The sequence below is a fragment of the Rhinolophus sinicus genome, linkage group LG03, assembly GCF_036562045.2.
Source record: "Rhinolophus sinicus isolate RSC01 linkage group LG03, ASM3656204v1, whole genome shotgun sequence".
In the NCBI taxonomy this organism is placed as follows: domain Eukaryota; kingdom Metazoa; phylum Chordata; class Mammalia; order Chiroptera; family Rhinolophidae; genus Rhinolophus; species Rhinolophus sinicus.
The window spans coordinates 80,904,481-80,921,265 of NC_133753.1; the positions used below are offsets into that span (position 1 = coordinate 80,904,481).

At 41.0% G+C, this 16,785-nt stretch overlaps 1 protein-coding gene across 10 annotated transcripts in view; it reads left to right on the plus strand.

The window, feature by feature from the left end:
• The window catches only part of NPAS3 (neuronal PAS domain protein 3), an 856,235-nt gene that overhangs the window by 821,134 nt on the left and 18,316 nt on the right, over positions 1-16,785 (plus strand). For all 10 annotated transcript variants that reach the window (XM_074328134.1, XM_019754550.2, XM_019754551.2 and 7 more), the window contains 2 exons: positions 7,452-7,645; positions 11,974-12,080. In XM_074328134.1, the coding sequence (XP_074184235.1) occupies positions 7,452-7,645; positions 11,974-12,080 (301 nt within the window). The remainder of the gene's footprint in view (positions 1-7,451; positions 7,646-11,973; positions 12,081-16,785) is intronic.

The window sequence follows — 16,785 nt, forward strand, 5'->3', positions numbered from 1 at the left end:
TGTTCTACCCCAGGCCCATTCAGTTGTTTTAGTTGCTTGTGCACTGGCCGGAGTGAGTGGACTTCATCTACAAGAGGAATGCCCATAGCTGCTTGTGCCTGGGTCTGTTTTCCTACAGGACTGAGTATCTCAGTGACAGTAGAGAAATGAGCGCCTCCTTTCCTTCCTTCTTCTGCCTTCCATGGTCAGAAACGCCATCACCTACTGCTTCAGGTCTTTTCACTTCCTGAAGTCTTCACTCCGTCTTTCAGGAATCAGACCAAACACCAAACCCATTGTGCTCCAACTACATCCCTCAGCCTGCTCACTTCATTTTTATTCACACCTAACAAAGATCACAAGTCCCTGAGAATGAACACTTTCTATCTAATTGTTGTCCTTTTATCCCAAAAGACTGGCTTCTGCCAAGGTTCCTCTTCTTAACTTTGCCCAGGAAGCTCCCCAGTACCCAGTCGCACCTCCTCTCTTCTCCACCACCAGAGCCACCCTTACATTGAGCCCGTCTGAGACCCTGAGACCCTTTTCTTACTAGTTCTTGCTGGTCCTCTATCCGTAAGTGCTTGAGTCCTGGTACCATCAACCCTGCCCAATCTTGAAGATCCCTGATCTTAGGGAAATTCTCAGGGACAAACTCCTAGAAAGACTGCCACAACCCACATGGTTCCTGAGTTGAAAGCCATCTCCATACCTAGCTGATGAGGACATTCCAGGACTACCTCTCCTGTTGCAACCCCCTTAGCCCTGGAAGAGGTCTACATTGTCAGCCACTCCCTGCCAAAACCTCCTTTCCCCCTGAATCTCACCTCCCCGCCGGCCTTCAGAAGTCAACTTTTCCCTCTTCTGTCTTTTCTCATCCCCAGTTGCTAAAGTCCCCAATGTGAATTATGACAAAGTCTACTAGAATAGGGTCAGTTTCTAGAAATAAAATCTTGAGACTCTCGAAAGGGAATGGAAAGGGCATTCTACTGTACTCCTGCCCTTCAGAGGGCTCAAAGTTATGAGCCCTGTTCTCCGTAGCACTTGGTCTCCATTTGTTTGGTTGTTGTTTGTTTGTTTGTTTGTTTGTTTAGGCTTTGTGCAAAGACCTAGGGGGCAGATGGTGACAGAGATATCTGTACCGGCATATTCTCCAACCTATAAATCAGCATGCTCTAAATAGGGGGGACGGGGAGGGGAGCCCACTCCCTAAAACGTTGCATGAAGTAATGTTCATGAGGTTTGTATTCTCATGCTAGTTTAGATCAAGTTGTTATCCTGTAGGCTAGATGTTTAGGCTCAGAAGACCTCGATAAGCTCTTATCTTTCAGCAGGTTGCAGGCCACCTCGGTGCTCTCATCACCTAAAAATAATTAGCTGACTCTCCCACCTGAGCTAGTGATTTGATGATCTATATGCTAAACCAGACTTCAACAGGGGAATCAAAGAAAAAAGACCAGAATGACAGAAAGAAGCTTAGTTTTTAAGGTACATTTGGATTCCCTTAGAGGACAAGTGAAAAAAATCTCTGAAGATGCTCTAAACCCAAGGCATCCGCTTTTTTCATGCCTGCAGCTTCTTCTTTCTGTTTCCCTATTTATTTAGCCCTAATTCCGTACTTTACATTATATGTGGGAAATAATGCACATAATGCTTAGCACTTCCTTTTGGTAAAGAAAACGTTCCATATTACTCGTACTGAGATTTATTCCTAAAAGATGGAGAATAGTTTCCAGATGTATTTTCCTGTTACAGATTTTCTTTCCTTAAGTATTGACAGAGGGGAGGTTTTATCAAGGTCTTTGTGATGGGTTTGTTTATAATGAGAAGATATTAGTAGAGCACATCTACTGTGTTTATCACTAACAGACAACTGAAAGGAGCATATGGCAGAAAAAGAAATATATATTTGTCCAAGAAATGTGGCTTGTTAACACTCCCACACTCATCCTGAACTCTGAGGACATGTACTTATAGCATCGCACATATCCACTCATTGTATCAGAGAAGAAAAATAAAAGTCAAACAATGATTTCTTCAATATGGGACCATCAAATACTGCTAATTTGGACATTTTTACCAAAGACAGTGGGATTTCAACTCAGAAATCTTGTGCATTCTGCTTCACTGGGGCTGGCATCTGGGCAGTGCTGTGTAAGGGGGTTAGAAAAATACGGGCTTTAGAATTTTGTGTAACTCTTTATGATAAAACAAGAACAATGAAAGGAAGCTCAGTGAGGATTGAGCTCTTATATAAAATTGAGCTCAGGGGGCAAAGAATCTTTTAGTTCAGAAATCTCTTTTAAAGAATGTCTGTATATTAGATTTAAGACCAGACTAAGGTGAACCTTCAGAACACAGAAGCGATTTTTTACCTGATATTGGCCAAAACCAAAGCATTGTTCTAAGTCAGATATCACCCATAAAAACTGTAGTGATTAATTCTAAAAGTATGCTCTGCGTTTATTAATTTGCAGCAGTCCTCTGAAACTCTTGCCCCCACCATGGAGAAATGAGAGGTAGGGCAGTGCTGCAGCACAGGAAGGGCCACACTATTGAATATCAGGTTCTAGAACTCTCTAGAACTTAATGAGAACCCTAACCCTCATTACCTGCTCCTTAGCCTCCATTTTATAGCTAAGGAAATGCTGCCCTAGCCAACGGACTTATCAAAGTTAGCAAAATCAGGACTGAAATCACACGTTCTGTTTCCCTATTAAGTGTTATTTCTATTCCACAGTAGCCTTTCATTTTAAAGCGATGATGTTATTTTTACAGTTTCATGGCTTTGACATTGTATTAGTATTTAGGCTTAGAGATTTGTATTCAAAATCACTTCTCATTCACCTATTTAACTTTATAAGGAAGCAATTCCATTCTTTGGGATGTCACCACGGGACTGGCGATGATATGGCGAGCTTGGCGTTTGTATCAGAATGGCATTGTGGGTGGAGTAAAAGGGGGCTTAGAGCTTTGAGAAATGTTCACTTTTTTAACACAAGTTATTATAGAGCAAGAGAACCACGATTTAGAGAAAAACATAAGTTGCCTTAGGCTTCAGATACTCAAAGGAGGAAAAATGCCTTTGGTGTTCTTCTCTCATCTCCCCTGTTTTCTCTATTAGTAATTCCATTGAATTTCTTGGTTTTAACTATCACCTCCAGGAAAAAAAAAAATACAAAACTATACCTCCAACTATCCTTTCTTAAGTGCCCAGCCCCTTTCTCCAGCTATCCCCTGGATACCTTGTCTAGAATCTCCCCAGGCTGCTCAAATACAAAATGTCCACAGGGAAGTCTTTGTCTCCACAACGGTCAGCATTTCCTGCCTTACCAGTTACCGTTTAGTCTATCATTCCCATCACCCTACAAGACAGACTCAAGAGACTGTCTCTTCTCCCCAGTTCCCGTTACCAGTCTCTACTGCTTGTACCTGCCATTTTGGCCCACCCCTGTCTCTTCTCCTGCTGACATCAACTGTTCTCCTGGAGCCCTGGCAGTCCCAATAGGTTCCCTTTTCTTTTGTTCTAGCTCTTCTCTCTATCTGAAAACGCCTTTCAACATTCTATGATCATATCTTATATCAACAACTAACTCAAATGCCAGGCTCACATAGCCTTCCTGATCCATTCAGTCAAAAGTATTGTCTACGTACCCTGAACTCCCAAAGATCTTATTCTATACTTTTCTTACGGTGTATACCTGTTACTTAATAAAAATAGTGCTAATTAAGCATATACTATGTATCAGGCATATACCTAGGCACTTTATATACGTTTTCATTTAATCCTCTCAGCAGCCCTATAAGACCTATAAGGACTTCTACCTCAGAGATCCCTATTTACTTGGTCTTGGGTATGGCTTGGATGTGGGGACTTTTAAAGACTGTCCAATGTGTAGCAAGTTTGAGAACCACTGGTATAACTCCAAACCCATTAGCCAGATATTCTCTAGTGGTAGGTATCACATATGGAGCTGGACTCCAGCCCAGTCCTACCAAATTAGAATCTCTGGAGGCCAGAGCCTGGGACTCTGTATGTTGACAAAGCTTCTCAGGTGATTCTGATGGAAACCACTTTCACCATCAGACACTGTGTCATCTCCCAATATTACTGTGTTACGGGTAAATATATATGTCTATTCCCACTACGTAGTCCATAAACTCTGAGGACAGGTTTGCATTTGTGTCACCGTGGTCTGTTCCCTGGCACCTAGCAAGTTCCCTTGTACATAATGTATTTTAGAAACTGAAGAGAAAAAAAAAAAAAAACAATAAAATGCCCTTTGATAACCTTATTAAGAAAACAAGGAAGACCTGTACAGAATATTTATTCTGTTTGTACTGGGTTTTTAATCTCTAATATACTGACCTGAAAACTCAGGGTCATTTCAGTTCTCTGGGCATCATAGTTTTGCGTGACTATACCATGCTAGAGCCACGATTTGAACCCAGGTCCTCTGACAATACTGTTTCCTCTATATTTCAGGCCTCAAAAGCAACTACAAAGTGAAACAACTACCCATGTATTTGGATACATGCTGTCAGACATGTTTCTAAAATTTGCACATAACCTGTCACATGTGGGGGAAAAAACTGTTGATATTATGAAATGGATTATGGAAAATACATTAATTTAAAACCAAAAATTAATTATGGGACCTATCATATATCCCTTGCTTCTTAGCAGGCCTACCCTCCCTCACCTCCAGATGTGCATACAGACGAACACACCACCTGATTGTTCTTTAACGTTTCTTGACAACTGTTTAGTTACTGAGTTGGTAATTTTGTTAGTTATTTCCTTCTTCTTTATGCTGTTTCTCAGACTTTTCAAATAACCTTAGCTTCTGGTTATCTTTTTAAAGGTTTATATACAGTTTACTTAAGGCAGTAAATTGGCATAATGTTTCATTCAATATGACTATGCACATAAATGCTTACATGGGTAACAAAGTTGAAATGACACTCAAACAAGACCTAGAAACCTGTATTCTAGGCTCTTTTCTTCCATTTCCAAACCAGGTGACTCTGGACAGGGATTGAACTAAAAAATGAAAGGGAGAAGGATCTAAAATAGACCCTCCCAAATTTTCTTCCAAATATTTAAAGGATTATAAAATTTCATAATTAATTTATTAGGCTTTTGGTCAAGATTAAATTAATAATTGCTCCTTATCATTCAGCTGATATTTTTAAAGGTGAATAGAATCATAATAAAATTTGTAGACTTCTTTACAATTCAGAAAGCGTTCACCTCCATTATCTCCTTTGGTCTTCATAACATAACTACAGAATAGTTGTTATCCCCACTTCACAGAAAAGGAAACTGAGGTGAGGAGAGGCTGAGTGACTTGTCCAGGGTATTAAAATCAGAAACTGACAAGTCCAGAGCCCTACTTGACCCAACTTTGACCCCTAGTGACATCTCAGTGGCCACAGGCAAAGCTGGAGCCTGGAAGCTGAATGTATCTGACATACAGACAGCTCACCCCTGTAGCTTGTCTGCCTTCCCAAAATGTTTTCTAGCCCAGGTACCTATAAATCGCTTTAGAATAGAATACCGAGCAGGCATTTATTTAGCATATCATTTCTGGCTGTGTATTTTCCTGAGCATTTATAGATCTGTGTTTTGCCAAGAAGCTGAGTGTTCCAGATAAAACAAGACAGATAATGATAAATGAGCATCTATGTAAGCCTCGCTGGGAGGAGGACCAGCACTGTTAACACCCCTCCTGTGAAGTTAATCCCATTTCTTTTAGCTATTTCTTTATTAGTTAATGAGGTCTTGCAAAAAAAATGTATGTCTGTGATGGTGTTTTAGCATTCTTGCCTCTAGGAACATTTTCAAATATTCATAAAGTGGCTCATCTGACCAAAGCTTAAAGCACAGGTGCATTAAGTATGAATTTAGTTAACTTCAAATGTGGGTGGTCGAAAAACTGCTCCTGAAATAACCTAAATAATCCTCCTCATTGGTGTTTCCAGATCAGCAGCTCTGGGTGCCAATGTGAAGGGGACAGGGGAGAGGTATGATTTAGAACAGCCAGGACTCTGAAGGGCAGCCTGTAAGCTTTGATCCTGCTTCCTGACTGACAGCAGTGTGGCTCGCTGTGGGAAAATGGAATAACTTAAGGGAAACAAAAAAGAAATGAAAAAGGAATGACCAGTCAAGCCCCTAGGAAGGAGAAGACGCTGGATCTTACTGCTCCTAGGAGGCCAGAGATCCACTTCCCACTTCGGTTCCTTATGGCGAAACATGGTTTGGTGCTCAGGGATGCATTTGGAAAGGCAAACCAAATGTGGAAACTCAGCTACGAAACTGAGCTTCAGGGTCCAATGAATCACAGCGATTAATGACCTGGTTTTGGAGGGCTCCCACACACACACCATGGCAGGGTACTGGTACTAGGAACACAGCTAGAGTACACACACACACACACACACACACACTATTGTCTCCAAACCTCCCCCACCACGCCCCCCACTCACATGATTTCCATCATCTTGAATCACAGCCACACAAATCCTTCCCACTTTCCACCCTTTCCTGGTTTTGTTTCCCCAAAACATCATTTAACAAAGTTGACGCTCTGGCTTTTTGTCTATATGCAGCTTATAAGCAAAGGAACTTTTTCAAAAGACATCTTTGTAAAAATAATACCATTTAAAATGTGTGAGGATGATGAACCTATTTTGTTTGGCTCTAGGTGACCTGGACTAGCTATTGTATATTTTGGCCAAGAAACCGAAAATTACAACCCCATGTTCTCCTTCCTGTTTCTGCACAAGTAACCAAAATAAGCTACCAAAATAGAGTGAGTCTTCCTAACCCTACTTTAGTAGGAAGTTAAGGAATGAATGAAGGGAAAGTCCACTGACCTTCAACCCCATGGACACTGCAAAAACTCACGGTACTACTGGTAACTCAGCGCTGACTAACATGGACTATCTGTGCTCGAAAGGGCCCATTCGTGTCATTGCCAATGAGTCTTTGGTTGAGTGGAGTCTTTGGCCGTTTGCAATATTAACCTCCAAATGAAGGCAAGCTCTGAGCCACACTTCTGAAAGAAGATGGCCATGTAATCCCACTCGGGGCAGATTTGGAGAGAGACCGACATCCTCCAGTAGTAACAAGGGCTAATAATGCAAATGTTTCTTTCTGCAGCTTAGTGCTCAACTTTATGGTCGTTTTATCTGGTTATGAACTTCCTCTAAATGTAAAAAAAAAAAAAAAAGTCCTGAAAAATAGCCGTAATATAGCATAGTAATAATATTGCCTTGAGAAATGTTCAGAGTATAATATCTCTCTTTTGCCACTTGCCTTGAGGACACTGAGGGCACTTTGACAGCCAGTATGATTACAGAAGATACAAGCTGATGTTGGATGTGCCAGATGTAATTTTGCATTTCTAGGAAACTCTGTTCCATCCCCGATGTATATTTGACCGTGTCCTGCACTTTCTGTTCTATGACAGGTGATTCACATAACCGGCCGGCTACGACTGCGGGTGTCACTGTCCCATGGGAGGACTGTCCCCAGCCAAATCATGGGTCTCGTGGTCGTGGCGCATGCCTTGCCTCCCCCTACAATCAATGAAGTCAGAATCGACTGCCATATGTTCGTCACTCGAGTAAATATGGACCTCAATATCATTTACTGTGAAAATAGGTACTTGGTTTTTGTTTCCATTTGCCCTGCTGTATGTTGCACATTGGTGAGGGTTGGTGTTTTCAGCAGGTTGAAGGCTTTTACTCTCCCAATGAGGCTCATTATAAATCCTGATGGTACTTTTAATGGCTGCTGGGACTGACAACCAAACATGCTTTTTATTTAAAATGTACATGGCTAGCCTGATTTAGGTTATGAACAACAATGGAATGAATCAGGATACCCAGACATCTGTACGTGTTACAAGTAAGGCCCATTTTGGCCAAGAACCCATGGAGAGAGACGTTACTGGCAAAATGATGCAGTGAAGGGTATCTCCTGATGCCTCAGCCAGACTGTCTTCCTGACGGCTGCAGATGGTCAGTGCTCATATAGGCGTTAAGCACGTTGCCTTAGTCAGCTCGGGCTGCTATAACAAATTACCATAAACTGGGTGGCCTAAACAACAGACATGTATTTCTCATAGTTCTGGAGGCTGGCAAGACCAAGGTCAAGGTGCAGGCTGATTAGATTCCTAGTGAGAGCCCTCTTTCTGGCTTACAGATGGCTGCCTTCTCTTGTGTCCTCACGCAGGGGAGAGAGAGAGCTGTGGTCTCTTCTTCTTCTAAGGACACAAATCCCATCACAGGGGCTCTATCCCTGTCACTCACTAAACTCAATTACCTCTAAAGGCCCTACCTCCTAATACCATCACCTTGGGGAGAAGGGCTAAAATATATGAATTTGGGGGAAACACATTCAGTCCATAACACATACAGAGAACCGATGAGAATTTGAGCCCCCCAGAGGAAAACAAAAGGACAAAAAAGAAATTGCATCAGGATTCTAATCCTGATATGTAGGTCATCAGACTGGTCTGGGGCTTTCTACACGTACATTAAATAAAACTTTGTAATTCTCACTTTTATAAATTAAAAAAAAAAGATGACTCATTGTATAAATGACTTGGCAGTCCTTCCCAGGACTGAGCCTTTATAAAAGGACTTTTTAGCCTTTGGTTAAAAGTTCACTTTTTCTATTAAGCACAAAGCAGGGGACAAGGAAATGGGACAATGCCCCTTCAGACCTTTCACCTAGAAGTCACCAGCCCATCATCAGACTAATTTAAAGAGGAGAGAATCATGGGATGGGAGGAGAGAGGTAGAAAGGAGCTGCACACGTGCCAGCTGTTGAAGGAAGCTGTGGCGATACTAACCGTCCCCAGGTGCCACGGGAAGAATTACTGAGACCTGAGATGTTGCTTTTGTGGCACAGTTTGTTGTCAGGCGTGAATACAATATATGTTCACTGAGCCCTGTGAGTGCCTGTGGAGGAAAAATGAAATAGCAGAATGGTCAGTTGACTTCTCCGGGGCCTAGCCAAGAGGAAAACAGAAAGCGTCTGCATTCAGTCCAGGTGTGGAGACCAAGTTAGAAATGCCTACCATTTCCGGTCAGAGTTTGATTCAGAGGAAAGCATTCACCAGTGGGAGAAGATACCGACCTGAACTATTAAGTTCAGTGGGGTAGAAGACATCATGAACCTGTCACTGTTATTTAATAAGTAACTCTAAATCTATTTTTCAAGTTTTGGTGGCATTTATTACAATTCTTATAATCGTAACTGGCAATGTCTAAGATGTTCTGGAATGGCCACAGAATATTGAGAAAGCCCGTTAACCAGAGTGATTAGCTAGAGCTGGCAAGTAATAATAAAGATAGCTAACATTTAGTGAACACTTACTACACACTTGGCAATGTGTGAAGCTCATTATATGTATCATCTCATTTAAACTTCCAGGTCTCCATCACCCTCAGGCGATTTCCACTTTGAGAGAAAGGTTAAGGGACTTACCAGAGGCCAGGATTTGATCCCAAATCCACCAGATTTATAAACCATGCTTACGAATCCTATGGGGTCTGCCTGCATTCCTTGTCTCATATTTTTCTTCAGAAGTCAGGCTAAATAGTAAGGAATTGGTCAAAATAACCACTGAGAAGGACCCTTCATACATGTGTACCCATGAAAAACACAATGATAGCCCACAAATCTGTTTATTCTGATTTAAAATGTAGAATGCTGGGAGGGGCGGGGTGTGCAGGGCGGTGGGCAGGTAGTAAGTCAAAGGATGAACTATTATTTCATCCTATGAAAACATATGTCAGCTCCCTTGATTTAGATTTACCACCAATCCTTCCAAAAAGAAAAAAAAAAGAAAGAAAAAGGAGGCTCGTCTTATTTACCTAACAATTACCCGGTGATTGTCCTATCCCCAAACCATCACTTAATTTTCATTCCTGTGATCACAGATTAATTCTTTCCTCGCGCTCCATGGACCTGAGTGCCTTATGGCGCCACTCTAGTAATTGAGATCATTTTCTGTGACCCACTTTCAACTTCTTTTCCTTCCCATTTAAAAAATAAATAAATAAAAGTTGTCCCCAACCTTTTATTAGCCAATACAATACAGCATTATTTCCCAACTGCCAATGACAGTAATTATTAAAAAGACCTGTGTGAAAGGTAACCGCATATTTGCTCTAAGGGAAAAGCGTACCATGAGCCAGATACTATGCTATGAAATGAACAAATGTTCATTTCTTTCATTAATCCCCTCGCAACCTCTTAGGCTGTTTTACAGATAAGGAAACTGAGGTTCAGAGTAGAAGATGCCATCAGGATTCTGATTGTGACAGAGGTCATCAGACTGGTCTGGGGCTTTCAACACACAGAGTAAGAGGTCTTTGAACACTGAGCTGGTCAGGTTCACCACAGTAATAGCTCTAGTACTGAGAAGTGCTTCAATCCTTTGGAAGGATTTCCTTCAAATAAAGAATAAACTAAAGAAATGTCTTCCCTAAGGAACAAAGTGGCTTTTTCCCGGGGTTTATTGTTTAATTAGGGAATTACTAACTAGAAACGAAAGCCAATCCTTGACTCTGCAGACCGTCCCTCTCCCCAGTGTTCCCTAGGACAGCCTCCGGCAAGGCTGACATCTAATGCTTTCAGAGGAGCTGGCAAATTTCAAAAACACCAATGAGGGCCTTTTCATAACATCCTTGTTCCCTCTTTTGCAGAAAGGGGGTGTAAACTGTGCTGGAAAAGCAGCTAATAGTTTCAGGAAAATACCAACTAATCTGCTTTGTATCAGAAAACCATGGAATGCAGAGAAAAATACTCCTTTTCATTGCCCCATTTAGTCTTATCTTACCAAGAATTCTAGTTTGGCCAAAAAATATGGTTTGTATTGCTAGATATTGAGAAATTCACTCACGGAGTAGTATATTTTAATTATACTCCATATTATCCTGCTTTTGTTTTGTTTCTGATTTCCCTGCCTTGGGAATCAGGTTTAACTCTCCAGCAGTGATCTCATGGGTTTCTTGAACGCGTCGTTTCTAAAGCTTCACTTCATAGTCGAATATATCATAAGCCGTAAACCATGAAAAGCACAGGGACATTAAAGAGAATAAATTAAACAAAAGACATTTTATTTTGGACTGACCAAAATGCATCTGCACTTGGACAGGGAGAGGGATAATAAGCATTTTGACGTGTTTGTATAAACCAGGCAGATTCTCCCAACATGTTTTCCAATTTTTGTTCTATTTTCCTGCACTGCTGCCTGAGGACACTGACGTCTGGACAATCAATGGCAGAGGCTTATACACACACACATGTAATGTCCAGCACAAGCCTGGAAGAGCTGCTGAAATGGTTTGAAAGTTTCTGTGTGGAATCTACCACAAAGTACCAGTTAAAAGGGCCAGAAGTGAAAGCTGAGCTCCCAAATGACTAAGACTAAAAAAGATAATACCCCCAGGCATCTGTATGTCTCAGCATTTAAATTATATCCCTTGAAATGCCAATTTGGACTTTGTGCCAAGAAGCAGTTGAAGCCTTTTTTCATAGAAATATCCAATAGAAGACCAATCTGTTTAAATGAAAGGTGTCTCTAATCATTTGGTATAAACATAACATGTTTTTATTTTATTATGTAACCTTGAGTTATCTTAGCCTCTAATGAAGATCTTGCATTGTTACTGATTCGCAATCATTTCATGGAATTATGTTGTCTAAATGTGTATTCTGATGCCAAAAAAAGAAAAGAAAAACCTATCTAATTATTTAAACACAATGGTTTGATCTAGCGCATTTCCTACTTTTGAAAACATCTGTTATACATCAAAGAAATCATCTTAATGTGTAAAGGGTTTTCCCTCATAATGTCAGGTCCTCCCGGGTACCCTGGTGTCATGAAAATCGTCAGTAGATATGTTGCTAAGTGATTTGACCGTTTCTATATTTTCCCCTCTTCTGAGTTTGCGTCTGTGTCCTTCTCATGGTAGGATCAGTGATTATATGGATCTGAGCCCTGTAGACATTGTGGGGAAGAGATGCTACCACTTCATCCACGCCGAGGACGTCGAGGGCATCAGGCATAGTCACTTGGATTGTAAGTACCTCCCATGTGTTGGCACAACCTGGCTGGTTTCTTCTCTCGCTGATGCTTGTTTGGTTTCAATACCAATTTCTCCACGTCTCCTGTGTACATTCGAGATGACTTGTCGCCATGCGGTGAGAAAAAGTGAGACATAAATCACTTCAACTTGTGTCGGAATTCGATTGAAAGTTGGACCTCAGGCCCAGAGAAATTGCTGGATCTTTAGGCGCTCACCCAAGGATTTTGTGGTCTCTTTTGCTCTGTCCCATAAAGTGATGGGGGAACCTTTAGCTGAAGTGTTTACCTGACCCTTTCATTTTCTGGAGAGCAACTTCCACTCTGAAATTTGTGGTCTCACTTTCAAAATATACATGGGAGAAGTCAAGTTCAAATAGGCCAGTGCCTATAAAAATTCCTTCTCGACGAGCTACACAACCGGGGGGAGAGGGAAGCCCAGTAGCAGAGGCAGAGCATACGGTGTGGACACAGCAGCTCTCAAAGGTGTTGTCGTCTCACTGTATTCTGGAAAGAGGGTTATTCAGAGGAACAGGTACCTCCATCTCTCAAATCCAGAGAGAGAAAAACTAATCTCAACTCTTTGAGTCTGTTTCCCAGCACCTGACCTGCAGGCTGACCTCCAAGGTACATTTTGTGGCATGTAGGCAAAGCAGAACTAGCAGTGTTCTGGCTGGGCCCAAGCAGTAACTGGCACACCAGCATCCTCAAGCAATTTTTCCTCATCAGACTCAGCTGGTCTCTTCATACCATGTATGCGAGGGGTTTGACAGTCTCATAAGGCGAGAGGCCCAGATCTTGCGGACCTCTTAGGAAGGGGCTGCCTTCTTCCAACCAGAGGTCCTTTCTATGACTATTCCTTAGACTCTTCCTAAACGATGAGGGCCCTACCAGCTATATTCCTAGAAGGTTCTAAACTCTAGTTTTAAATACATGCAGCATGCCATACATGAGATGATACAGCTTGAAGTTGAAGCTTTTATGCAGTAAAACCAGCCAGATGGCCTTTGCATTTTCTTCCTCTCCAGAAAGCTCTCCTTTCTGGCCATGGCTGAGGAGAGCTGTTTCAGGCCTTTCTTTTGCAGTTGTTTGCTCATTTTAAACCCAGATCTTCAAAAGCATAATAGAGAGACAGTAGTAAGCTAGCCAAAGTCTCAAAGTGGGAGCATCTTGTACTGTGTTTTTAACCCTGCATTAGCAACAATGACATGGGGCCAAGTTCAGTGTCAGATTTTATATATGTCCTGTCTCTGGGAAAAGCCTGCCTGCAAGGCTGCTCTCTGACAGGTTCTAGCATGGAGTGTGTGCTTGGTATTGTACACCAGGGATGTAGGGGACACACTTGTTGCTTTGAACGAATGGGTGTTGTGTATCATAGCAGCAGATGGCTCTTCAATTAATTGGGGGGAAAAATGATGCTGTTCCCCGACAAGAAACATCAGGTTCTTTGTAGCTGGGAATTTAGAGAAAATTGAGAAAAATCAGAATCTTTAGAGGAAACTATGAATATATTTTTGGACCAATATATGCCAGAGATCCAGACTTTAAAAATGAATTTATGGTTTGTAGGACATTGTCATAGACCCTGTGTGTGGGGAGAGAGGGGTGCTTTTTCATCTGGGACTATTAATTGAGGTCTAAATTCAGAAACCTGATGCTGACGAAAAGAACTTTGTCTGTCATCCTCAGTTATTATTTGGAAAACATCATGCTATCTCTCTGAGATTTGATTTACAGCTTGAAGAAACACAATTCCTCGGGAACAGTGAGCTAGGGCAGTTTATTTCTTCCCATAAAGCAAAGGTCTCCAACAAAATATGTTTGATGCCATTCTTCCCGATCTACTTTTATCTCGTTTTCGGTAACCAGAATAATTTGAGAGTGCTGAAAATAAACAACTCCTCCATTCACTATTGTGCTAGTCTCCTAATTTTCCTGGTATCTTGCCAGCTAATAAACAGAGAAGGTCTGCTTTCAAATTCTGTGATTTTTTTCATTACTTGATATTGACATACTGGCTATTGCTTTGTGATTTAGCCTGCTAACAATGATTGAGTTCACTCTTTCAACTCACACACATGACTTCTAATTTTAAGTTCTTTTAATAACCTTAAACACATGAAAAACAAATAGAATGAGCTGATAATTCTGCACAGTAAAATACACTTCACATATTTAGCTATCACGCTGCGGAATAACTCCACAATGTCAAGTAGCACACAATTAGTAAAACTGTAGGGGGAGGAAAAGGAGTGTTTTGATCCTGAAGAATTTTGATCCTAATCAGATTGAAATTTCAACATTCTTGTAGTGCTTAATATCTTCAATCACACATACACACACACACACACACACACACACACACACGCAAAATCAAACTGATCCAATGTCAGTTTTTGCATTCTGTGACTGAAATAAAATGCTAAAATATACAAATGCACCTTGCTTTGTACAATAAACATTAACATCATTATAAAGTAAGATTGAGTCTAAAATTGTGTGATGGAATGCCCCATGTTTACCTAATTCTCCAACCACAGCCAGCCCAGTAACAAAATGACAGAGCATGTAATAAGTCTTGGTTGTGTAAACATTGGAAGAACAGGCAAAAAGCCAGCACAGCATCTTGCTTGTCCAAAGCCCTAGGCTATTACTGAAGGATGCCTCAACTGTGCCTTCTTGGCAGGAGAAGGTCATGGTGACATAGCATCAGCTCAAGAATAAGATAGAATTCTAAAACAAAGGGATGGTTAAAAAATAAACCACATTAACTATTTAGCTTTTCTTCCTAGAGCTATTGGCACAATTCCTGGTTCTGTCCATGAAAGACAGTTTTTAGTCATCTGATAATATTTCTGATACTTTGATATCTGTCTTGTGCTTCAGTGTATGGATAAACTTTAAAAAAAAAAAAGAAGACTCAATAGTCCTTGATAACTCAAAATGCTATCTTTATCACATATCTTTTTCATAGCATAGGCATCTGCAAATCCTTAGATGAACTTGTCTCCAGAATAAGAAAAGTAAAAGGAATCTTAGATGCACCAGCGTTTGACAACTTTGATAAATTGAACCAAGAACTTGGGACTCTCTATTCTCCTATTAGGTTAGCACAAGACCCTTGGTTGTTCACTGGGTTTCAACATAAAGAATCACATTGTCTGTACTAACATGGTGGGTTAGTGAAATTATACTGGTATTCTAAAACCAAGGGAGTTTGGGGTCCTCTTTTTTCACACTGTGAGCAAAAACCTCTGTGATTGTTTTTCATTAAGTCACCTCACTGGAGTCATTGTACCCAATTTCATTAATTCTTCAGGCCAAATTGACCAAATCAACATGTCGAGATTTGAATTTGAAGCCACTCGTATTAGTAATTATTTGAACATCTTTGCCTGTCATCTTCCAGTTTTCCATTGCTCAGGAGGTACTGACCTCAAGATGACCAGTCATGTCTCCCTAGAGTCATGTTACCTAGAGCATCTGTGTCCCTCTTGAATATGAATGGAGCAGCGCAACCATCTGCTTGTAGCCTGAAAAATAGAAGGGCAAACCGCAAATGCTAAACCAAACAGAAACATTCTCTGCATTTCTCTTTAGTCCCTTTTAATCCAGTCTTTTGTCTGCAGAAGATGCTGAGTTTGTCTTGAGATACCCTTAGGGTTCTTCGCTGGTCAAATCAGCAACAACTCTCCAAAACCTGGACAAAGTGGCCTGAGGGAAAACTTCCTTTCCCTTTATAAAGTTGTGCTTCACCAGCAAGGCTCCAGGCTCTGGAGCTGTAGGACTTTAGAGAAAAGAAGCCAGAGAGGATAGAAGGGGTAGCAGTTTTCCCTTCCTCGAACCATGCAGGATAAGGAAACTCTGGAAGACCTATTTCAGAAAGCAGAGAACCATGTGATTTCACTGATATGTGGTATATAAACCAAAAACAACAAAAGAACAAAACAAACAAATGAGAAACAGAAACTCATAGACACAGACAATAGTTCAGTGGTTACCAGAGGGTAAGGGGGGTGGGGGGTGGGAGATGAGGGTAAGGGGGATCAAATATATGGTGATGGAAGGAGAACTGACTCTGGGTGGTGAACACACAGTGGGATTTATAGATGATGTAATACAGAATTGTACACCTGAAATCTATGTAATTTTACTAACAATTGTCACCCCAATAAATTTTAAAAATAAATTAAAAAAAAAAAAGAAAGAAAGAAAGAGAGAAGGACGTCCAGCTTGTCTATAATGTCATATAGATTTAAAAAGCATGGTCAGCCCAGTACAGTTGGAGGATGTTAAAAAAAAAAAAAAAAGCAGTAGCCTAAGTGTTTATTTCTTAATTACTAAATTCTATACTTCCTAATAAAACTAATACACAGCTACCTGGCATAATGCATTCCATGCTGTTTTGTATCAATAACCCCTACACTTTCCTCCTGGAGGCGTCTCATCGCCAATGCAAGCTGACTGCTTAATGCAGGACTAATTAGTATATCCCCTTCCAGTCTGCAGGCCCTCCATTGCAATTCCTTCCCAGCTCATTTTTTTCTACAACGGAGCATCAATCAAAGTAAGTGCCCTGCCTGCCTAGGAAACACAAGATGTCCTCCATGCATTTGTCATCTGCCACACAAACAAAAGGGGAATTTAATTGTTGATTTGGATATGCAGCCATTGCACTCAGTAAAGGAAGCTGAGAATGAAG